At 52.1% G+C, this 24,227-nt stretch overlaps 1 protein-coding gene across 1 annotated transcript; it reads right to left on the bottom strand.

Annotated features, from left to right (window-relative positions):
- Nucleotides 1-15,704: 15,704 nt before the first annotated feature.
- On the bottom strand, nucleotides 15,705-23,835 carry LOC119922512 (zinc finger protein 135-like). Its single transcript, XM_038742295.1, has 6 exons — nucleotides 23,759-23,835; nucleotides 22,941-23,028; nucleotides 20,791-21,036; nucleotides 20,524-20,634; nucleotides 16,174-16,820; nucleotides 15,705-16,122 (listed from the first exon to the last, which is right to left on the bottom strand). Exons 1-6 carry the CDS (start codon nucleotides 23,833-23,835, stop codon nucleotides 15,705-15,707), a joined length of 1,587 nt encoding a protein of 528 aa, XP_038598223.1.
- Nucleotides 23,836-24,227: the final 392 nt, after the last annotated feature.

Below are 24,227 nucleotides of genomic sequence, written 5' to 3'. Positions count from 1 at the left end.
TAGACACATTCCCCGCCCGCAATGAGCTCACAGTCTAGTGGGGAGAACAGGTATTGAATCCCCATTTTACAGATGAGGAAAATGAGTCCCTCAGCAGTGAAGTGACTAGCCCAAGATCACGGAGCAGAAAGAGCCGGGATTGGAACCCAGAGCACTTTGCTTCCCACTGAACTTTCCCAATAGCTTAATATATTGCATTGACCACAGTGGGAACTTAATAAATACCTTTAATACCACAGAAGAGAATTGGACTCAGTGAATTCAATTTCAAAGCCTTCGTCTCAGATTAATTCCCAACCTTTCCTTCCAACACGTCTTGGCACTTTTGGACCTTTTTTCCTTTCCTCAGCACATACGCTTATGCGATTTTTATAACACTGTCATTTATGGGCCCAACACTGTACTATAAGTGCTGAGATCGATACAAGATCAACTGATTGGACACAGTCCCTGGACTCATAGTCTAAGAGGGAGGGAAAACGGGTATTGTATCCCCATTTTACCAATGAGGAAACTGAGGAACAAAAAATTAAGGGGCTTTCCAAAAGCCACATGGCCAAAAGTAGCAGAGCCGGTCATCAAACCCATCTCTCAGGCCTTCCAGTCCTGGACTAGGCTAGGATTTGTAAAGTCACAAATGACAGTGTCAAAAAGGATAAATAGTTAGTCGATCAATCAATCAATGGAATTTATTGAGTGCTTACTGTGTGCAGAGCACTGGACTAAACGTTTGGGAGAGTACGGCATAATTGCGTTGGTAGTCACTTTTCTTTTTACAGTATTTGTTAAGCACTTACTATGTACCAGGCACTGTAATAATAATAATAATGGTAATAATAATAATAATAATGACATTTGTTAAGCGCTTACTATATGCGAAGCACTGTTCTAAGCGCTGGGGAGTGATCAGGTTGTCCCACGTGGGGCTCCCGGTCATCATCCCCATTTTACAGATGAGGGAACTGAGGCTCAGAGAAGTGAAGTGACTTGCCCAAGGTCACACATCAGACACGGGGCGGAGCCGGGATTAGAACCCACGACCTCTGACTCTTAGGCCCGGGCTCTTTTCACTGAGCCTCGCCAAGCACTGGGGTAGATACAGGCTAATCAGATCTTCATCCTCATTTTACCGATGAGGGGACTGAGGCACAAAGATGTGACTTGCCCAGGGTCACACAACATACAAGAGGAGGAGGCAGAATTAGATTCCAGGACCTCCCAACTCCCAGGCCCGGGTTCTACCCGTTAGGCCACGCTGATTCTCACGCTTCACCTCTCAGTTGGGGTTTGAGCTGGGGGAGACCCCCTCTAGGAGAAAACAAAATCCCTCCCGGGGGCGCCGACAGGGCCCAGCGATCTGAGGAATTTGGAGGGGCAGGCAGGAAGCAGACCAGAGGCGGAATCAGGAGAAAGTCCAGCGTTCTTTCGCATCCGCTGTTCATTTCCCCCGCTTCTCCCTCCTCACCACGTGAGAAACGGGCCTACGTGTGATTCGATTTCCCTCTCGGGAGCTCGGTTAAACTTTTCCGGCCGCTGCCGTCTTCTTTTTTCGTTTCCCTCCACCCCGGGCGGCCTCCGCCGATGGCTCCGTCAAGCTGGTAGGCCCCGGAGACCTCCTTAGGAAGTCCACCCCCTGGGAGGACGAGGCTGCCAACTGCCTAATCGCCTCCCGGGCGTCTTATTAATAACTTTCTGAAGCGTTGCACTTTTAACGAGTCCCCGAGAGACTCCCCGAAATGGGCGAGGCTTGATTGCTACTTTCCACTGAGCTCGTTTGAGCGTCGGAGCAACAGAGATGCTTCTGGTGGCCCTAGGGCTGCTGGGATGGAGGAGGGAGGCGGGAAGGGTCCCCGGGAGGGTCGAGGCGGACCCCGCATTTCCTCCGTGCCCTAGGAGTGACTCCGGGCCCGGTCCTAGCAGAGAGGAGGCCGAGGATGGAGTCGACCGGGGAAATCAGGTGGCTTCACTCCTGATTGGAGCGAAGTCTTCCTGGCTCTGGGCTCCCAGACAAACCCTCTTCGAACGGTTTTCCTCGGCTGACGACTCGGATTCTCGCCTAGGCCTCGGGGCTCTGTTGAAATGTAATGGATGAGGTCACTGAAAACACGCACACAGGCACACATCGTGGCTCAGTGGAAAGAGCCCGAGCTTGGGAGGCAGAGGTCGTGGGTTCTAATCCCAGCTCTGCCACTTGTCGGCTGGGTGACTTTGAGCGAGTCACTTTGCTTCTCTGGGCCTCAGTCACCTCATCTACAAAATGGGGATGAAGACCGTGAGCCCCACGTGGGACAACCTGATCACCTGGTATCCTCCCCCAGCTCTTAGAACAGTGCTTGGCACATAGTAAGCGCTTAACAAATGCCATCATTATTTACATTCATAACCATACGTGCATAGCCCCATTCTCTCTCTCTTTCTCTCTCTCTTTCACACAAACACACACACACAAACACGCTCACACATATACATAATAATAATGATAATAATAATAGTAATAATAATAATAATAATAATAATAATAATGTTGGTACTTGTTAAGTGCTTACTATGTGCCAAGCACTCTTTTAAGCGCTGGGGTAGATAAAAAGTAAAAAAGGTAATCAGGTTGTCCCACATGGGGCTCACAGTCTTAATCCTCATTTTACAGATGAGGGAACTGAGGCCCAGAGAAGTGAAGTGATTTGTCCAAAGTCAAACAGCTGATGACATCTGTGTGTTGTACATATATGCATATGTATATATGCAGCCATACAGATGGGCACATAATAAAATCATAATAATGGCATTTGTTAAGCACTTACTGTGCCAAGCAATGTTCTAAGCACCAGGGTAGATACCAGGTAATCAGGTTGTCCCACGTGGGGCTCACAGTCTTCATCCCCATTTTACAGATGAGGGAATTGAGGCACAGAGAAGTGAAGTGACATACACACATCCGCATGCACACATTCGCATATATTATATATACATCTTATACATATGTATAGATCAATAATTTTATTTATTTCCGTTGATGCTATTGATGCCTGTTTACTTGTTTTGATGTCTGTCTCCCCCCTTCTAGACTCTGAGCTCATTGCTTGGTAGGGATTGTCTCTGTTGCTGAATTGTCCTCTCCCATGTTCCTAGTACAGTGCTCTACACACAGTAAGCGCTCAATAAGCAGCGTGGCTCAGTGGAAAGAGCCCGGGCTTTGGAGTCAGACGTCAAGGGTTCAAATCCCGGCTCCGCCAATTGTCAGCTGTGTGACTTTGGGCAAGTCACTTAACTTCTCTGTGCCTCAGTTACCTCATCTGGAAAATGGAGATTAAGACTGTGAGCCTCCGGTGGGACAACCTGATCACGTTGTAACCTCCCCAGCGCTTAGAACAGTGCTTTCCACATAGTAAGCGATTAATAAATGCCATCATTATTATTATTATGAATAAATATGATTGAATGAAATATAATTGAATGAAATATGATTGAATGAATTTGTGCATATGCAGAGATATATAAGCATGTATATGCATATGTACAAACATACACCGTCACGTATATGGGCATGCATGTATGTGCATATGTACCTATATATGCATGAACACTCAGAAATGCACGTGACTACACTCACACATGTACACGAACACATATGCATATGTATAAACGCACACCTATGCAAGGGAAGTAGCTGTGGCTCAGTGGAAAGAGCCCAGGCTTGGGAGTCAGAGGTCGTGGGTTCTAATCCCGGCTCCGCCCCTTGTCAGATAGATGACCTTGGGCAAGTCACTTCACTTCTCCATGCCTCAGTTCCCTCTTCTGTAAAATGGAGATGAAGACCGTGAGCCCCACGTGGGACAACCTGATGACCTTGTATCTTCCCCAGCGCTTAGAACAGTGCTCGGCACATAGTAAGCGCTTAACATACACCATCATTATTATTATTATTATTACCTATACTCTCACACATACATATGCATACACACATGTATACACGCACACTAGGGTGGCCACTCACAAAACTTCAATACACGACAAGTTTGTTTCCCAGGTGGTTTTCAATCAACAATACTTATCCAGAGGTGACCGGGTCCTTCGTACTGAGCTAAGCATTGAGTTCTGTACTGTGCTAAGCATTCAGCGCTAACTACTCACCTCTGAGAAGAGTTCAAGAGAAGCAAGAGACACACTCCCTTGCCCTCAAGGAGCTTACAATTTAGTGCGGAGATCGAAAGTATTTAAAAGAAGAAAAGCAGAGGGAAAAATGAGGATTTAACAGGAAAGGTGACAGGATGAAATGGTTGAATAAAAAATGGAAAGTGTAAGGATGTATAAGTTTAAATAAAACAATTAATAAACATATACATACATATGTATCAATCAATCGATAGTATTTATTGAGTCTGTTCTCTGTACAGAGCACTGTACTGGAGGCTTGGGAGAGTATTAGTGTCCCCATCTAGACTGTCCCCTATGTGGGACAGGGGCTGTGTCCAAACTGCTTAATTTGTATAATAATAATAATAATAATAATAATAATAATAATAATAATAATAACATTTGTTAAGTGCTTACTATGTGCAAAGCACTGTTCTAAGCGCTGGGGAGGGTACAAGGTAATCAGGTTGTCCCACGTGGGGCTCACAGTCTTCATCCCTATTTTACAGATGAGGTCACTGAGGCCCAGAGAAGTGAAGCGACTTGCCCAAAGTCACACAGCTGACAAGTGGTGGAGCTGGGATTAGAACCCATGACCTCTGTCTCCCAAGCCCGGGCTCTTTCCACTGAGCCACGCTGCTTCTCTATCACAGCGCTTAGTACAATGCCTGGCACATAGCGAGCACACAGAAAATAGCATTTAGGGGGGATTAAAGCATGGAATCAGGATTTCAACCTTCCGTAAGTGTGGTAACGGACCTTCAAGTGACTTGACACCTGTCCACATGTTTTGTTTTGTTGTTTGTCTCCCCCTTTTAGACTGTGAGCCCGTTGTTGGGTAGGGACCGTCTCTAGATGTTGCCAACCTGTACTGCCCAAGCGCTTAGTACAGTGTTCTTCGCACAGTAAGCGCTCAATAAATACGATTGAATGAATGAATGAATGAATGGTAAATATTCCCCACAAACTTCCAGGGAAACAAGCTCTCTGGGTTAGCCACTTTTTTGCTATCTGAATCTACCATAATACACAATCAATCACCTGCTGAGTGCTAGCCCTATGCTAATACTAATAATGATAATAATAATAATGATGGCATTTATTAAGCCCTTACTATGTGCAAGCAGTGTTCTAAGCACTGGGGGAGATACAAGGTGATCAGGTTGTCCCACGTGGGGCTCACAGTCTTCATCCCCATTTTAAAGACGAGAGAACTGAGGCCCAGAGAGGTGAAGTGACTTGCCCAAAGTCACACAGCTGACAAGTGGCGGAGCCGAGATTAGAACCCATGACCTCTGGCTCCCAAGCCCGGGCTCTTTCCAGGGATTGGGGGAGCACAATAAATCGATAAAATAATGATAGCAATAACAATAACATTTATTAAGCCCTTACTATGTATAAAGCACTGTTCAGAGTTGGTAGACACGTTCCCTGCCTGCGACAAGCTCACAGTCTAGAGGGAAAACAGACATTCATTTAAAGAAATAAATTATGGCTATGGACGTAAATGCTTTGGGACAGAGGAAGGGGATGAATAAAGGGAGCAAATTCTAGGGCAAATACAATGTCATTGGCCAATTCTAGCACTTCGGAACTTCTTTACACTAGTACATCTGTTTATTCGGTTATTTATTTTGACCACTTAGTTGTAAATATTTCATTATGTTTATCTCCCTCACTACAGTGTAAGCTCCCTTCTTTTCTCTGTTCTTCCCAAACACCTAAGACAGTGCTCTGTGCCAAGTGAGCGCTCAGTAAAGCGTACCAGTATTTGTAGGGAAGCAGCGGGGCTCAGTGGAAAGAGCCCGGGCTTTGGAATCAGAGGTCATGGGTTCAAATCCCGGCTTCGCCACTTGTCAGCTGTGTGATTTTGGGCAAGTCACTTCACTTCTCTGGGCCTCAGTGACCTCATCTGTAAAATGGGGATTAAGACCATGAGCCCCCCGTGGGACAACCTGATCACCTTATAACCTCCCCAGCGCTTTGAACAGTGCTTAACAAATAACATTATTATTATTGTACCGCTTCCTACAGTATCTTTGGTCTCTCTCTTGCTCTGATTATTTGTAAACGTTTGTAATGATTCTATTGCAAGTTCCTACCATTACACTATAGTAGGGGGTATATTATTATTATGGTGTTTGTTAAGTGCTTCCTATGTGCCAGGCACTGTTCTAAGCGCTGGGGGGGATACAAGGTGATCAGGGTGTCCCCCGTGGGGCTCACAGTCTTCATCCCCATTTTACAGATGAGGGAACTGAGTCCCAGAGAAGTGAAGTGTCTTGTCCAAGGTCACGCAGCAAAGAGGCAGAGTCGGCTTTACTAGACTGTCAGCTCAGTCTGTGGACAAGGAACGTGTTTGCTAATTCTGTTGTACTGATTAGATTGCAAGTTCCTACTACTAAAGAGAGATAGGAGAGGGGGTGAATAAAGGGAGCAAATTCTAGGGCAAATATTTAAAATCATCGGCCAATTCTAACTTTTGAGCTTTTTTATAATAATAATGATGGCATTTATTAAGCACTTACTATGTGCAAAGCACTGTTCTAAGCGCTGGGGAGGTTACAAGGTGATCAGGTTGTCACACGGGGGGCTCACAGTCTTTATCCCCATTTTCCAGATGAGGTAACGGAGGCCCAAAGACGTTAAGTGACTTGTCCAAATTCACACAGCAGACAAGTGGCGGAGCCAGAATCAGAACCCATGACCTCTGACTCCCAAGCCCGGGCTCTTTCCACTGAACCACGCTGTTTTACACTTGGACATCTGTAACCCAGGTCCTCTGACCCCCAGTCCGGGGTCTTTTTAAAAAAATCCAAAAATGATGCAAATTTAAAGTCATCGGCCAATTCTAACACTTCTGAATTCCGAATTGTACTTTCCAAGCGCTTAGTCCAGTGCTCTGCAGACAGTAAGCGCTCAATAAATACGACTGAATGAACGAATGAGCTAAGTTTCTATTGAGTTGTTAACGGTTCAGAGTAATGAGGAGATAGTTTCATCCTCAGGAGGAGAAAAATCTCAGCTAGGAACCTTCGAGGAGCCGAGATCCGGGGTGTAATGGCCTCCTCTGGGCACTTCTCGATTGGTCGGGTCGAGGCATCAGGGGCTTAAAGTTGCATCGGCCCCCCGAGCCCGGTGGGCACATCTGCTCTGAGTGGTGATGGGGTAGCCATGGCAACCTCACTAGCCACCTGCGGGGAGGATCACAGTCAGCCCAGCTGGGAGAGCTGAGAAAGAGAATGATAATGATAATAATGGTATTTGTTAAGTGCTTACTATGTTCCAAGCACTGCTCTAAGCACTGGGAGGATACAAGGCGATCAGGTTGTCCCACACGGGGATCAATGTCTTATCCCCATTTTACAGATGAGGGAACTGAGGCACAGAGAAATGAAGTGGGTCGCCCAAGGTCACAAAGCAGACAAGTGGCGGATCTGGGATTAGAACCCAAGTCCTCTGACTCCCAAGCCCGGGCTCTTTAATCGAAACCAGTAAGCATGTTGAGGGCAGGAAAGTGTCTGTTAGATTGTCCTCTTTCAAGTGCTTAGTACAGTGTTCTGTACATAGAAAACTCTCAATAAATATGATTGATTGAGTCAAAAGACCTGGGTTCTAATCCCTGCTCTGCCACGTCCCTGTTGTATGACATTGGGTGAGTCCCTTTAATAATAATAATGATGATGATGGTATTTGTTAAGCGCTTACTATGTGCAAAGCACTGTTCTAAGCGCTGGGGGGATACAAGATGATCAGGTTGTCCCACGTGGGGCTCACAGTCTCCATCCCCATTTAATAATAATAATGATAACGGCATTCATTAAGCAGTTACTGTGTGCAAAGCACTTTTCTAAGCGCTGGGGAGGTTACAAGGTGATCAGGTTGTCCACGGGGGGCTCACAGTCTTCATCCTCATTTTACAGATGAGGTAACTGAGGCCCAGAGAAGTGAAGTGACTTGCCCAAGTCACACAGCTGACAATTGGTGGAGCCGGGAGTTGAACCCACGACCTCTGACTCCAAAGCCCGGGCTCTTTCCACTGAGCCACAGTCTTCATCCCCATTTTTGTAACCGAGGGCCAGAGAAGCTAAGTGAGTTGCCCAAGGTCACACAGCAGACATGTGGCAGAGCTGGGATTAGAAACCAAGACCTCTGACTCCTAAACCAGGGTTCTTTCCACTGAGCCACGCTGCTTTAGTAAAACACTCAATAAATGAGCAGGGTGTCCTAGTGGCTAAAGCCCGGGCCTGGGAATCAGAAGGACCTGGGTTCTAATTCCAGCTCCGCCTCGTACCTGCTGGGTGACCTTGGGCAAGTCTCTTCATTTTTCTGTGCCACATTCATTCATTCATTCAATCGTATTTATTGAGCACTTACTGTGTGCAGGGCACTGGACTAAGCGCTTGAGAAGTACAAATCGGCAACATATAGAGACAATCCCTACCCAACAACAGGCTCACAGTCTAGAAGGGGGGAAACAGACAACAAAACAAAACAGGTAGACAGGCCTCAGTTCCCTCATCTGTAAAATGGGGATGAAGACTGTGAGCCCCACGTGAGGCAACCTGATCAGCTTGTAACCTCCCCGGCGCTTAGAACAGTGCTTGGCACATAGTAAGCGCTTAATAAATGTCATTATTATTATTGTCTGCTGGGTGACTTTGGACAAGTCATTTCACTTCTCTGGGCCTCAGTGATCTCCTCTGTAAAATGGGGATGAGAACTGTGAGCCCCACGTGGGACAACCTGATCACCTTGTAACTCCCCCCCAGTGCTTAGAACAGTGCTTTCCACATAGTACGTGCTTAATAAATAATGTCATTATTATCATAATTAGGAACAGGGACTATGTCCAACCCGATTTGCTTTTGTCCACCCCAGCGCTTAGTACAGTGCCTGGCACGTAGTAAACGCTTACCAAATGCCATCATTATTATGGTTATTATTAAGCCCTTGGTATGTGCTTAATAATTGTGAATAATTAATTAGTTATTATTTAGCACTTAGTATGTCCCAAGCACTGTTCTAAGCGCTTGTTAATCAGGTTAGACCCAGGGCTTTTTCCCTCCTTGGGCTCCCAGCCTCCATTATTATTATCCCAGGGGAGGTGACTGAGAGGTGAAGTGACTTGGCCAAATCACTGGGCAGGCAAATGGCAGAGCGCAGGGTGGGGGCGGGGTGGGCGGGGCGGGACCAACCGCCAACGAACAACGAGAGGCGGGTCCTCCTGCCGCCTAGAGCGCCTTCGCGTGGGCGGCCGGGATCACCTCCAGGGTCAAGGGGGCCGGGGGGGGGCCCTGCGCCTCCGCTTCCTGGTCGGCAGGGGGCGCTGTGCTGCGGGGGCCTGGGTTTAGCCAGGAGGGGGCGCTGTGCAGCGGCCGGGGGCTGCCGGGAGGGGGCGCTATAAGGGGGCCGGTGGCTGCCGGGAGGAGGCACTGTGAGGGGGCTCTGTGCTTTGGCGCCTGCCGCGGGGGCTGCCAGGAGGGGGCGCTGTGCTGAGGCGCCTGTCATTCATTCATTCATTCATTCAATCGTATTTATTGAGCGCTTACTGTGCACAGAGCGCTGTACTAAGCTCTTGGGAAGTACAAGTTGGCAACATATAGAGACGGTCCCTACCCAACGGCGGGCTCACAGTCTAGAAGGGGGAGACAGACCTCAAAACAAAGCGTATTAACAAAATAAAATACATAGAATAGTAAATATGTAGAAGTAAAATAAATATAGTAATAAATCTGTACAAACATATATGCAGGTGCTGTGGGGAGGGGAAGGAGGTAGGGCGGGGGGATGGGGAGGAGGAGAGGAGGAGTGTGCTCTGCACACAGTAAGCGCTCAATAAATATGATTGAGAGGGAAAAGGGGGCTCAGTCTGGGAAGGCCTCCTGGAGGAGATGAGCTCTCAGTAGGGCTTTGAAGGGAGGAAGAGAGGCTGTCGCGGGGGCTGCCGGGAGGGGGACGCTGTGTTTGTGGGGGTAGTAGTCATTCATTCATTCATATTTTGGGAGTGCTGACTGTGTGCACAGCACTGGGCTAAGCCCTTGGGAGAGGGCAGCACAACAATAAAAAGCCACCCACTGCCCACAAACCACTCTGTTGTCCTCTCCCAAGCGCTTAGCACAGTACCCCACCCACAGTAACTGCTCAACAAATACGATTGATTGACACATGACAGATCTGGAGGACTCCTGCCTGGCTTCCATTTTGAGAAGCAGTGTGGCTCAATGGGAAGAGCCCGGGCTTTGGAGTCCGAGGTCGTGGGTTCAAATCCCGGCTCCTCAAATTGTCAGCTGTGTGACTTTGGGCAAGTCACTTGACTTATCAGGGCCTCAGTGACCTCATCTGGAAAATGGGGATGAAGACTGTGAGCCCCATGTGTGACAACATGATCACCTTGTAGTCTCCCCAGCACTTAGAACAGTGCATTGCACATAGTATGCGCTTAATAAATGCCATCATTATTATTATTATTTTGGACCTCAGCGCTTTGTGGCTGGGGGACAAATGCGTAACGGTGGCTCACATCTAAACCCTGGACTGTAAGCCTGTTGTGGGCGGGGAAAGTGGCTGTTTATTTCCGCATTGCCCTCTCCCAAGCGCTTAGTACAGTGCTCTGCATACGGTAAGCACTTAATACATGCAATTGAATGAATGAATAATAATAATGATGGCATTTGTTAAGTGCTTACTATGTGTGAAGCACTGTTCTAAGCGCTGGAGGAGATACAAGGTGATCAGGTTGTCCCACGGAGGGCTCACAGTCTTCATACCCATTTTACAGATGAGGTAACTAAGTCCCAGAGAAGTCAAGTGACTTACCCAGTGTCATCCAGCTGACAATTGGCCGAGCCGGGATTTGAATCCACGATCTCGGACTCCAAAGCCCGGGTTCTTTCCACTGAGCCACGCTGCTTCTCTATTGTTATTGTTACTATTGTCAGCGCTTAGAACAGTGCCAGCGCTTAGAACAGTGCCAGCGCTTAGAACAGTGCTTGGCACATAGTAAGCGCTTAAGAAACGCCATCATTATTGTTATTATTGTTACTAAATGCTAGAATAGAACCATGCCAACGTGCCCTTCCCGTGCCACCAGCGGCGGTGCCCACCGTAGGTCCGCGCGCCTTCCCTCCACCTCCATTGGGGAGCCGAGTCTCAGTTTTCTCACCCTGTGCTCATGAATCTCCCTGCCGTAGGGGGAACCGGTAACTTTGGCCTACCCACCTCCCAATGCCCTCGGCTCTCCGGTATCGCCCCCTCCCCACGCCCGGGGCCACCCTACCCCGTACCGGTCTCCGCAGGGGGCCGGTGTAGTCGTCATCGTCGTCGTCGGACGTGTACGAGGAGCTGAGGCGGGAAGAGCAGGGACAACCGGGTGAGGGGCGTCCATCTTTCCTCACGAGGCGGTAGGTCGCCGGGACTCCTGAGCCCCAAAATTCAGGCCCTGCCGAGGGCGGCGACTTGAGGGGCGGCTTGGAGGGAGAGGCTGGCGAGGGGCGCGCGCCCGGACACCCCTGAGGGGCGGCCCTCAGGCGGAGCTGGAGCTCCTTGTCGGGCTGCCTCGGTTCCCCAAGATGCCCCTCTTCAGCCCAGTACCTCAGAGTTGTTCTTCCGTCGTATTTCTTGAGCGCTTACTGCGTGCAGACAGCTGGACTAAGCGCTTGGGACGGGACAATACAAACCATAAACAGACACAGTCCCTGCCCAGCACGAGTTTACAGTCTCAAGGACTAGCTTTCGCTCTCTCCCAAGTGCTTAGCACAGTGCTTTGGCACAGAGTAAGCGCTTAGCAAAAACCACCAGAATAGGCATGGTGACAAGAGCCCTCCCCTCAAACTAGTCTTAATCTTGCTGGGACCAGCTGACTCAAACGTTTTCCCTCTCTCTTGTTTCTCCCTCTTTCTTTCTCTGTCTCCTTTTTCTCTCTCTCCCCTTTTTCTGTCCTTTTTCTCCCTTTTTGTCTCTACTGTGTATGTCTTTTTCTCTGTCTCATTTTTATCTTTCACTCTGTCTCTTTATCTCTGTCTTCCTCTGCGTCTTTTTCTTTTTCTTTCTCTCCTTTTTCTCTTTCTTTCTGTCTCCTTTTTCTTTTTCTGTCTGTCCCTTTTCTCTTTTCTCTGTCTCTCCTTTTTCTCTATCTTTTCTCTCTCCTTTTTCTTTCTCTCCTTTCTCTCTGTATCTCCTTTTAATCTGTCTCTTTCTGTCTCTTTTTCTTTCATTCTTTTTCTCTATGTGTCTCTTTTTCTGTCTCTCCTTTTTCTTTTTCTGCATCCTTTTTCTGTCTCCTTTTTTCTGTCTGTCTCTTTTTCTTTTTCTGTCTGTCCTTCTCTTTTCTCTGTCTCCCCTTTTTCTGTCTTTTTCTCTTTCTGTCTCCTTTTTCTTTTTCTGTCCTTTTTGTTTTCTGTCTCTCCTTTTTCTGTCTTTTTCTTTCTCTGTCTCTCCTTTTTATCTTTCTGTCTCTCCTTTCTCTCTCTCTCTATTTCCCCCCTTTTCCATCTCCTCCTCCCTCTCTTTCCTTCTCCTTCAGGTTGTCCCACATGGGGCTCACAGTCTTCATCCCCATTTGCCAGATGAGGGAACCGAGGCCCAGAGAAGAGAAGTGACTTGCCCAGAGTCACACAGCGGACATGTGGCTCCGACGGGTCGATGCCAGCGCCTGCAGGAGAGGCAGGGTGCCGGTGGGAGCCCCCAGGGCGGGAAAGCCTTGAGGACGGGCTCCTCCCAGCAGAGAGAAACCCCTCCGACCCGGTGGGCCCGGGAGAGCCTCCAGACCAGCTTGGCCCTCGGCGGGCGCCCGAAATCCCACAGCCGAGAGCAGGAAAACCTTCCGCCGCGGACAGCGTGTGGGCATCGGCCGCGGCGGAGGCCGAACGGACGCCTCCCTCGGGGCCATGCGCTCCACCTCTAGCCCAGAAGCCGGTTGTAGGCAGGGGAGCCGGTCTCCTGACTGGCGTATCGGACTCTCCCGAGCACGGAAGACGGAGCTCTGTCGAAGCAGACTCTCCCAAGCGCTTAGTACAGTGCTCTGCTCACACTGAAAGCCCAATACATAGCACTGACTGATTCCTCTAGACTGTAAATTCACCGTGGGCAGGGAACGTGTCTGCCAACTCGTTTTGTCCGACTCTCCCGAGCACTTAGTAGAGAAGCAGCGTGGCTCAGTGGAAAGAGCCTGGGCTTGGGAGTCAGAGGTCATGGGTTCAAATGCCGGCTCTGCAAGTTGTCAGCTATGTGGCTTTGGGCAAGTCACTTAACTTCTCTGGGCCTCAGTTACCTCATCTGTAAAATGGGGATGAAGACTGTGAGCCCTCCGTGGGACAACCTGATCACCTAGTAACCTCCCCAGCGCTTAGAACAGTGCTTGACACATAGTAAGCACTTACTAAATGCCATTATTATTATTATTATTACGGTGCTTGGCCCGCGATAGATACCATCACCGGATCGATCGCATCTCACGGCTCGTCCCTAACTCCTCCCTCTTGGTCTCAGATGCCCCTCACCATGGCCAACTCTCATTTTATCGGGCTCTCCGGAGTGTTCAGTTCAGTGCTCTACAAACAGGAAATCCCACCTATGGATTAAGTGATTGCTTCTCGCCTCCAACCCCTCCCCTCTGTCTTAAAACGCCCTGCCCCTCCACGTCCACCTTTGAGAGCCTCCTGAAATCCACACAGTGAGCGCTCAATAAATACGATCGATCTCTGTCATTTATTTAATGCCTTTCCCTCTAGACCGTGAGCTCGCTGTGGCCAGGGAATGTGTCTGCTATCCCGTCCTCTCCCGGGCGCTTAGGCCAGCACTCTGCACACAGTGAGCACTCAATAAATACGATCGATGAGCCCGTTATTGGGTAGGGACCGTCACTATATGTTCCCGACTTGTACTTCCCAAACGCTTAGTACAGTGGTCTGCACACAGAAAGCACTCAATAAATACGATTGAATGAATTAATTTATTTAATGTATTCCCCTCTAGACCGTAAGCTGGCTGTGAGCAGGGAACGTGTCTGTGTCCTCTCCCGAGCGCTTAGGCTGGTGCTCCGCACACAGTGAGCGCTCAATAAATATGATCCATCTCTGTCATCTTCCCCTCTAGACCGTAAGCTGGCTGTGGGCAGGGAATATTTATGTTATCACGTCCTCTCCCGAGTGCTTAGGCCAGTGCTCCGCACACAGTGAGCGCTCAATAAATATGATCCATCTCTGTCATTTATTTAATGTCTACTACTCTAGACCGTGAGCTCTCTGTGGGCAGGGAATATGTCTGTTATAAATAAATACAACTGACTAGCGTACTGTACTAATTGCCTGGGCTAAAACGAGACAACAGGGCTCGTAGACGCATCCCCCGCCCACAACAAGCTGACAGTCTTGAGCTCCTACCCGTCCCACAGGCTTTTTAAGCATCCAAGTTGTCACGTGGCCCCTGGCCGAACTAACCCCCATGCGTCCGAGGGCGGGGTCGCCAAGCGGGGAGGGGGGCGCAAAAAACTTCATCCAATACACGTCATAACCGGTTTTTTATGGGAAGCAGCACGACCTAATGGAGAGCGTCTGGCTCGGGGAGTGGGAGGGAGCCGGGTTCTAATCCCGATTCCACCCCTCGTCTGCGGGGTGACCTTAGGCGAGTCACTCCGCCTCTCCGCGACCGCGGCTGGAAAACGGGAACCGAGACCGGGAGCCCGGCGTGGGACGGAGGCTGCGTCCGACCTGATCCGTTTGCAACGACCGCAGCGCTTAGGACAGTGCCGTACACACAGTGAGCGCTGAATAAACGCGTTATCGGTACGGGGGCAGGACGGCGCCGAAATCGCTGTGTACCTGTGGGCGTCGCGAAGCGCTTAGTAGAAATCGTTCCTGAAGGGGAACCGTCCGCCGAGCGGAAACTTTCGGGCAATTCCCTGAATTCTCTCTCCTCCCGGTTGGCCCGGGCCCTTCGCTCTTTTTCCGCTTCGGGAGACCAGTCTTCCGTCCGTCTCTCCCACGTGAGGCTCGGCTTGCTCCGTACATCGGTTTCCCCGTCGGCGAAAAGGGGAGATTAGACACCCATCTGCTCCCCGGCCTTAGCTCGGGGTCGACATCTGACCCAGTCGTCTCGCGCCTGGGCGTCAGATTGGGCCGGGTTCTGATCCCGGCTCCGCCGCCCAGGTGACCCCGGGGGAGTCGCCCCTTTTCCCCGTGCTTCCGTAAGATGGGGACGAGAGCGAGAGCCAGGCGCAGGGCGGGGATCGCGTCCGACCGCTTCTGGACCGCCCTACGTGAGTCTCCGTGGCTTTCCTGCGCTGGACGAGGCCGAGGACGGGGGAGAGCCTGCCATCACGTCCGACGTCTTGCCCGGCCCGCGGGATGCCGATCACCATCCTCTGCGCCGCCGAGGCGGGGAGAGCACGCCATCGGTTCCCCCCGGGGATCGGCCTAGTTGGCGGGGTCGGGGGCGTGAGTCTTCAGATGCTTGACGAGGGCTGGGCAGGTGGCGAAGGCCTTGACCCAGAGACGGCAGCGGAAGGGCTTCTCCCTGCTGTGGACACGGCGGTGCTTGATGAGGCCGGAGCTGCAGGTGAAGGCCTTGGGTCACTGGGCGCAGCAGTACGGCTTCTCGCCCGTGTGCGTCTTCTGGTGCTGGATGAGCATGGTGCTACAGTGGAAAGCGCGGCTACAGTCAGGGCAGGCGTAGGGCCGCTCGCCAGTGTGGATGCATTGGTGCTTCACCAGGTGCAAGCTGCAGCGGAAGGCCTTGGTGCAGTCGGGGCAGGCGTACGGCTTCTCGCCGCTGTGGCTGCGGCAGTGCTGGATGAGGCTGGAGCTGCATCTGAAGGTCTTGGCGCAGTCGGGGCAGGCATAGGGCCACTCGCCGCTGTGGATGCGGCGGTGGCGGGTCAGCCTGGAGCGGTCGGTGAAGGTCCGCTTGCAGGCCGGGCACTTGTAGGGCCGTTCGCCCTTGTGGGTGCGCTGATGCTGTACCAGGTTGGACTTGACACTGAAGGCCCGGCTGCAATCCGGGCAGGGGAAGGGTTACTCGCTCGTGTGTGTCCGCTGGTGCTTGAACAGGCTGGACGAGGAGGCGAAAACCTTGCCACAGTCCGGGCATGGGTAGGGCCGCTCGCCCGTGTGCGTCCACTGGTGGGCTGCCAGTTCGTCGTGCTGGCGGAAGGCCTGGCCGCAGTCCGGGCAGGAGAAGGGGCGGGCCTCCGTGTGTGTGGCGCGGTGTTGGGCCAGGTGGGGGACGCGGCGGAAGGTCTTCTCGCACTGGGCACAGCAGAAGGGGTGCTCGCCCCGCTGGGTGGACCTGAGCTGGGACAGGTAAGCGGGCCGCGTGAAGGCCTTGCCGCAGTCGGGGCACGGGTGGGGGCGACGGGGCCCACAGGCCGGGCACGGGGCCCAGCCCCCTGCCTCCGCGGGGGCCCCAGACGGACGACCGCACTCGGGGCAGGGCGCGCCGCCTGCGGGCGATGTAGGGCCGTCCTCTGCCTGGGCCGGGGAGGCCTCCTGGGGGCTCTCCTGCGCGGGGCTCGGCCGGGCCTCCCGCCGCGGGCGACGCGCTCCGCTCCTGCTCCGGGGGCGGCGGGGGCAACGGGGGTGGCGACCACAGCGATCTGCCCTCAGGCTTCGAGATCTCATCTGAGGAGACAGACGGGAGAGGCCGGCTTGGGGGATGGAGCCGCCGGACGGGGGGTACACCAGGGACGTCTAGCGGGGAGCTTCGGACCTAGGGGTGCTGCCTAATGGGTGGCGCCTGGCCTGAGCGTCCGGCCCAGGGGGTAGCGCCAGGCCTGGGGGTGTAGCCTAATGGGTAGTTTTAGGCTTGGGTATGCTGCCAAGAGGGTAATCCTGGCTCTGCCACTAGTCAGCTGCGTGACTTTGGGCGAGTCACTTCACTTCTCTGGGCCTCAGTTACCTCATCTGGAAAATGGTGATTAAGACTAATAATGATAATAATAATAATAATAAGGATGACATTTATTAAGCGCTTACTATGTGCAAAGCACTGTTCTAAGCGCTGGGGAGGTTACAAGGTGATCAGGTTTTCCCACAGTCTTCATCCCCATTTTACATATGAGGGAACTGAGGCCCAGAGAAGTGAAGTGACTGGCCCATAGTCACACAGGTGACAAGGGGCGGAACCTGGATTAGAACCCACGACCTCTGACTCCAAAGCCTGGGCACTTTCCACTGAGCCACGCTGCTTCTTTAAGTGCAGTAAACTGTGGATTTAAGAGTGTGAGCCCCGTGCCCTATTAGGACAACCTGATCATCTTGTAACCTCCCCAGGGCTTAGAACAGTGCCTGGCACATAGTAAGCGCTTAATAAATGCCATTATTATTATTATATTAATTATTATAATAACAATAATAATGTAGGTATCTGTTAAGCACTTACTATATGCCAAAGCTCTCTTCTAAGCACTGGGGTAGATACGAGGTAGGTTGGACACGGTCCCTCTGCCCCATGGGGCTCACCCTCTTAAGCCCCATTTTACAGATGAGGTCTCTGAGGCAGAGAGTAAGCGAAGTGACTCGCCCAAGGTCACACAGCAGACAACCTATCCCTACTGGATTACTTCATCAGCCTCCTCTCCGATCTCCTATCCTCCTGTCTCTTCCCACTTCAATCCATACTTCACGCTGTTGCCCGGATCGTCTTGGTGCAGAAATGTTCTGGGCATGTTACTCCCCTCCTCAAAAATCTCCAGTGGCTACCAATCAACCTACGCATCAGGCAGAAACTCCTCACTCTCGGCTTCAAGGCTCTCCATCACCTCGCCCCCTCCTACCTCTCCTCCCTTCTTTCCTTCTACAACCCAGCCCGCACCCTCTGCTCCTCTGCTGCTAATCTTCTCACTGTGAGTCGTTCTCGCCTGTTCCACCGTCGACCCCCAGCCCACGTCCTTCCCCTGGCCTGGAATGCCTTCCTTCCGCACATCCGCCAAGCTAGCTCTCTTCCTCCCTTCAAAGCCCTACTGAGAGCTCACCTACTCAAGGAGGCCTTCCCAAACTGAGCCCCCTCCTTCCTCTCCCCCTCCTCCCCCTCCCCATCCCCCCGGCCTTACCTCCTTCCCCTCCCCACAGCATCTGTATATATGTATATATGTTTGTCCGTATTTATTACTCTATTTATTCATTTATTTTATTTGTACATATTTATTCTATTTATTTTATTTTGTTAATATGTTTTGTTCTCTGTCTTCCCCTTCTAGACTGTGAGCCCGCTGTTGAGTAGGGACCGTCTCTATATGTTGACAACTTGTAGTACCCAAGCGCTTAGTACAGTGCTCTGCACACAGTAAGCGCTCAATAAATACGATTGAATGAGTGAATGAATGAAAGGTGGCGGAGCTAGGATTAGAACCCACGACCTCTGATTCCCAGGTCCGGGCTCTAGTCACTAAGCCATGTTGGGTAGCACCGGGATGGGCAGTGGAAGCAGTGCCACCCTAATGGTGGGATCCCGGCCCGGAGAATCAGAAGGATCTGGGTTCTAATCCTGCCTCCATCACTTGTCCACTGTGTGACGTTGGGCCTCCGTTCCTTCATCGGTAATAATAATTATGATGGCGTTTATTAAGCGCTTACTCCATGCAAAGCACTGATCTAAGCGCTGGGGAGTTACAAGGTGATCAGTTTGTCCCAAGTGGGGTTCACAGTCTTCATCCCCATTTTACAGATGAGGGAACTGAGGCGCAGAGAAGTGAAGTGACTTGCCCAAAGTCACACAGCTGACAAGGGGCAGAGGCAGGATTAGAACCCAGATCGTTCTGACTCTTCCCGCTGAGCCACGCTGCTTCTCTAAGCAGCGGTAAAATGTGGATTTAAGAGTGTGAGCCCCGCGTGGGACAGGGACAGCGGCAGCCAACCTGATTACCCCGAATCTACCCCAGTCCTTAGTACAGTGCCTGGCACAGAGCACTTAAATACCATTAAAACACAATCAAAAAATTTTAAAAATCATGAAAATCAGAGAAGCAGCCGAAAGAGCCTGGGACTGAGAGTCCGAAGAGCTGGGTTCTAATCCCGGCTCTGCCACCTGATCGCTGGGTGGCCCTGGGCAATTAACAAAGCAGCGTGGCTCAGTGGAAAGAGCAAGGGCTCAGGAGCCAGAGGTTGTGGGTTCTAATCCCGGCTCTGCCGCTTATCAGCTGTGTGACCTTGGGCAAGTCACTTCTCTGGGCCTCAGTTCCCTCATCTGTAAAATGGAGATGAAGACTGTGAGCCCCACGTGAGACAAACTGTTTACCTTGTATCTACCCCAGCGCTTAGAATAGTGCTTGGCACATAACAAGTGCTTAACAAATACCAGCATTATCATTATTCTCGGGGCCTCAGTTTTACTCATCTATAAAATGGGGATTCGATTCCTGTTCTCCCTCCTACTCTGAGCCCCAAGGGGGGGCAGGGATTGGGTTTGAGTGATTACCTAGTATCTATCCCATTCATTCATTCATTCAATCGAATTTATTGAGCGCTTACTGTGTGCCGAGCACTGTACTAAGCGCTTGGGAAGTACAAGTTGGCAACATATAGAGACGGTCCCTACCCAACAACGGGCTCACAGTCTAGAAGCAGGGGGTGGGGGTACTCGTCACGTGGTAAGCACTTAAATACCATAAAAAAGTTCACCAGGTTAGATCGTCTCTCTCGTTTTTCTGCTTGCACTCACTTTCTTGCTATTCGACCACTTTCTTCTCCCCGTCCTTATAGAGCGTTAAATTGCTATCACCATTTGCGGATTTAAGTGCTTACTCTGCACTGAGCGCCTGAGTAGGTACAAGAGCTCACCTCCTCTGGGAGGCCTTCCCAGACTGAGCCCCCTTTTCCCTTTCCTCCTCCCCATCCCCCCGCCCTACGTCCTTCCTCTCCCCACAGCACCTGTATATGTTTGTACAGATTTATTACTTTATTTTATTTGTACATATTTACTATTCTATTTATTTTGTCAATGATGTACATATAGCTATAATTCTATTTATTCTGACGGTTTTGACACCCGTCCTCATGTTTTGTTTTGTCATCTGTCTCCCTCTTCTAGAATGTGAGCCCGTCGTTGGGTAGGGACCGTCTCTAGACAGTGCCGACTTGGACTTCCCAAGCGCTTAGTCCAGTGCTCTGTGCACAGAAAGTGCTCAATAAATACGACTGAATGAGTTGTTTGGACAGATTCCCGAAGCAACGTCTGCCCCCACCCGCGTGAAACTCTCCGTGGGCAGAAATCCCGTCCTCCATTTGGGCTGGCCAAAGAGCTCAGTCCAGAGAACGGTACGACCAACTCCCCTGGCTCCCCCCGGAATCCGCTCCGACGACTCCGTCGGGGGGATTTACCGAGCGCTTATGGCACGCTGGGCGCTGTACTGAACGCCGGGGGCCTCGCGACGGAACCGGTGCCTGTGTTCCCCACTTGGACCGGTTCGGCGGGCGGCCCCTCATCTGGACAGGGGTCTCCGGCAGAGGGGTCTCCGGTGGCGGGGTCTTCGGGGGCGTCTCTGGCCGGGTCTCCGTCCTCTGCCCACTGCCAGTTGAGGAACCACGGCTCTCCCCCTCACTCCAGCACGGAGATCACATCTGTTTGGGGAAGCGGGCATCCCGCTGGAGGGGAGGGCAACGGGGCCCGCCCCCGAACCCACCTCTGCCCTCTCCCTCCCGCAAGGGGTGACGGGAAACCGACCCCGTATACCCGGCATCGGAACTCGGGATAGCGCGGGGAAGCCCTGACCTCGGGTCGAGGCCAGGCGGAGAGCGGGGAGACCCCTCGGATGACACCCCCGTGCCCTCCGTTACCCAGGGCGAAGAGGTTCCCGTAGCTCTGGAGCATCACGTCATTGTAGAGGTTGTGCTGGTTGGGATTCAGTCGTCCCAACTCCTCCCGGGTGAGGGGCACGGTCCCGTCCTCCTCCGACGTCCTCAACACCACCTGTAACCACCACATCCCGTTTCCTCCGAGCCCGCCCCCCGAGTCCCTATGGGGCCTGGGGATCAGACGACCTGGGTTCGAATCCCCCTTCTAATAATAATGATGATGGCATTTATAAAGCGTTACTATGTTCTAAGTGCTGGAGAGGTTACAAGGTGATCCGGTTGTCCCCAGGGGGCTCACTGTCTTTATCCCCATTTGACAGATGAGGGAACTGAGGCCCAGAGAAGTGAAGTGACTTGCCCAAAGTCACCCATCTGACATGTGGCAGAGCCGGGATTTGAACCCATGACCTCTGACTCTAAAGCCCATGCTCTGTCCACTGATTCACGCTGCTTCTTCTAGACTGGGAGCCCGTTGTTCGGTAGGGACCGTCTCTCTATGTTGCCCACTTGGACTTCTCACGCGCTTAGTCCAGTGCTTTGCACACAGTAAGCACTCAATAAATATGATCGAATAAATGAATGAATAAATGAATGAATCCCAGCTCAGCCCTCTCGGTGACCTTAGGCCGGTCACTTTACTCCTCCGTGCGAGTTTCCTCGCTCCCTGTTTTCTCTCCTACTTTTAAGGCCGTGAGGCCCATGCAGACTGTAGGCGTGTTGCCTAGTGGGTAAAGCCCGGGCCTGGGAGCCAGAAGGACCTGTGTTCTAATCCCGCCTCCATCTGTCTTCCACTGTGTGACCTTGGTCGAGTCACTTCACTCCTGTGGGCCTCAGTTACCTCATCTGTAATACGGGGGTGGAGACCTTGAGCCCCATGGTCAGGCAAGGACGTCCGACCCTGTTTGCTTGTATCCACCTCAGCGCTTAGTACAGCTCCTGGCACATACTAAGCGCTTGAAAGGCATTGTAAGGAAAAATAAATCAGCGATCCCAAAAGTAACTCACATAATCCATCTGCTCAATACTTCCAGCTGCACCATTGTCTTCTTGGTGCTTAGTAGTCATGGGGTTCAGGAAGCTCTGGGTGGGGGGCACTATACTGAGTGCTACAAAAGAATGCAGAGGTTGGGATTAAATACAGCCCCTGTCCCTCGGGGTGCTCGATATCTGCCCTAAGGAACTGCCCACTACATCAATCAGTCTCTTGAGCACCCAAGTCACATGACGTGGCCTCGTGGCTAGAGGCCGGGGGGGGGGGCAGAGGACCTGGGTTCTAGTTCCGGCTCTGCTATTAGTTTCCTGTGTGACCTTGGAAAACTCACATACCCTGATGGCGAGAGCCCGGGGACCACAGGACCTGGGTTCTAATTCCAGCTCTGTTACCTGTCTGCTGTGTGACCTTGGGCGAGTCACGTACCCTGATAAACTGTACTTCCCAAGCGTTTAGTCCAGCGCTCTGCACACAGTAAGCTCTCAATAAATATTACTAAATGAATAAAGGCCGGCCTTGGGAACCAGAGGACCCAAGTTATAATCCTGGCTCCTTTACCTGTCTGCTGTGTGACCTCGGATGAGTCACATGCCCTCGTGGCTAGAGTCAGAGGACCTGGGTTCTAATCCCGCCTCTGCTACTGGTCTGCTGTGTGATCTGGGACCAGTTACGTACTCTGACGGTTAGAGGCCGGGCTCGGGGGCCAGAGGACCTGAATTGTAATCCCGTCCTTGCTGCAAGTCTCCTGTGTGACCTTGGATGAGTCACGTACCCTGATGGGTAGAGGCCGGGCATGGAGGCCTGGAGTTCTAATCCCGCCTCTGGTCCTAATCTGCGGTGTGACATTGGATAAGTCACATGGCCTCGTGGCTGGAGGCCGGGTGCGGGAGCCCCAAGGGCCTGGGTTCTAATCTGGCCCCGGTCCCAGGCTGTTGTGTGACCTTGGCGGAGTCACTTCCCCCAACCACAAAATGGGGAGTCGATCCCCCCTTCCTCCCCACTGTGGGAAATGATGGTCTCCTACCGACCCCAACGTTTAGCGCAGGGTTTAGGCCGGGAGAAGCCGGGATCCGGAGCCGGATTGGGGGGTTGGAAACAGTTGATCGGAAGGGGGCCCTAAGGGAAGGCGGACGGGGCCGGAAGGAGCCTCCAAAGGGGAGGGGACGCGCGGGAGGGGGCGGAAGGAGGGGAGGGGGGCGCGGGTTCGGAAGGCGCGAAGAGAGGAGGGGGGCTCGAAGCAGCGAAGGGAGGGGGCGCGGGCGGGGCCGGAAGGAGAGAGGGGGGCCTGAAAACGAGGAGGGGCCGGAAGAAGTGGAGACGGGGGGCTGGAAATCGCTGAGGGGAGGGAGGCGCGGGGCCAGAAGGCATGAAGAGTGGGGAGGAGGCTGCGGGAGGGGCCGGAAGGAGTGAGGGGGGCCTGAAACAGTGGAGGGTGTCGCCGGGCCGGAAGGAGAGAGGAGAGGAGGCTGGAAACAGCGAGCGTAGGAGGGCGGGGGCGCGGGGCTGGAGGGTTGATGGGAGGTGGAAAGGGGCAGGCCCACAGGCAGTGAGGGGAAGGGACGCGGAGGAGAGGGAGGCAGGCGGGGTCAGAGGGAATGATCATATGTGACGACAGGTGGAGGGAGGGAAGGGGAGCGAGAAGGGGGAGGGGCCGGAAGTGGGGGGAGGCGCGAGCTGGAAGCTGGTTGTGAGGAGATTCATTCAGTCATTCAGTCCCAGTTCACTCATTCATTCGATAGTATTTCACTCATTCATTCCATCATTCATTCATTCAATCGGATTTCCTTCATTCATCCGTTCCCGAGAGGCCCGCCCGCCCGCCCGCCATCACACCACGCGGCCTTGCTGCTCCAGGAAGGATCCTGTCCTCAGAGCGCTGCCGTAGACGCCCGGGTCTCCGTTCCCGAGAGGCCCGCCCGCCATCACAGTGCCCCCACAGACGCCCCCCTGTTTCCACCCCTCCGCCACTTAGGCGACTTTCCTTAAAGTGCCCCTCATCCCCCCCCCTTCCCGGTCCGGTCCTGACTGACTCTCCCCCCGCCCCCAGGTAAAAAGCCCTCGTTAGCACCATGTTACATTAACGACAACCTCATTCGCACCTCCTCAGCCCTCCCATGCTAGTTGACTGTTCGCTCCTCTCCCCAGGTATCTCTGCTCCCTGACCCCCCTTAACAGGCCCACCCTACTCCAGCACTTAATAGTTTGTATCTGCTCTCTGTGACATCATTATCTGCCAATTTTATTATTGCCATAGCATATTGATTGTTTAACTACACCCTGTGATGCCATCGCCTACTTATATCATTGCTACTGTT

This window comes from Tachyglossus aculeatus, unplaced genomic scaffold (genome assembly GCF_015852505.1).
Source record: "Tachyglossus aculeatus isolate mTacAcu1 unplaced genomic scaffold, mTacAcu1.pri scaffold_105_arrow_ctg1, whole genome shotgun sequence".
Classification (NCBI taxonomy): domain Eukaryota; kingdom Metazoa; phylum Chordata; class Mammalia; order Monotremata; family Tachyglossidae; genus Tachyglossus; species Tachyglossus aculeatus.
This window is presented reverse-complemented; position numbering and strand designations above follow the sequence as displayed.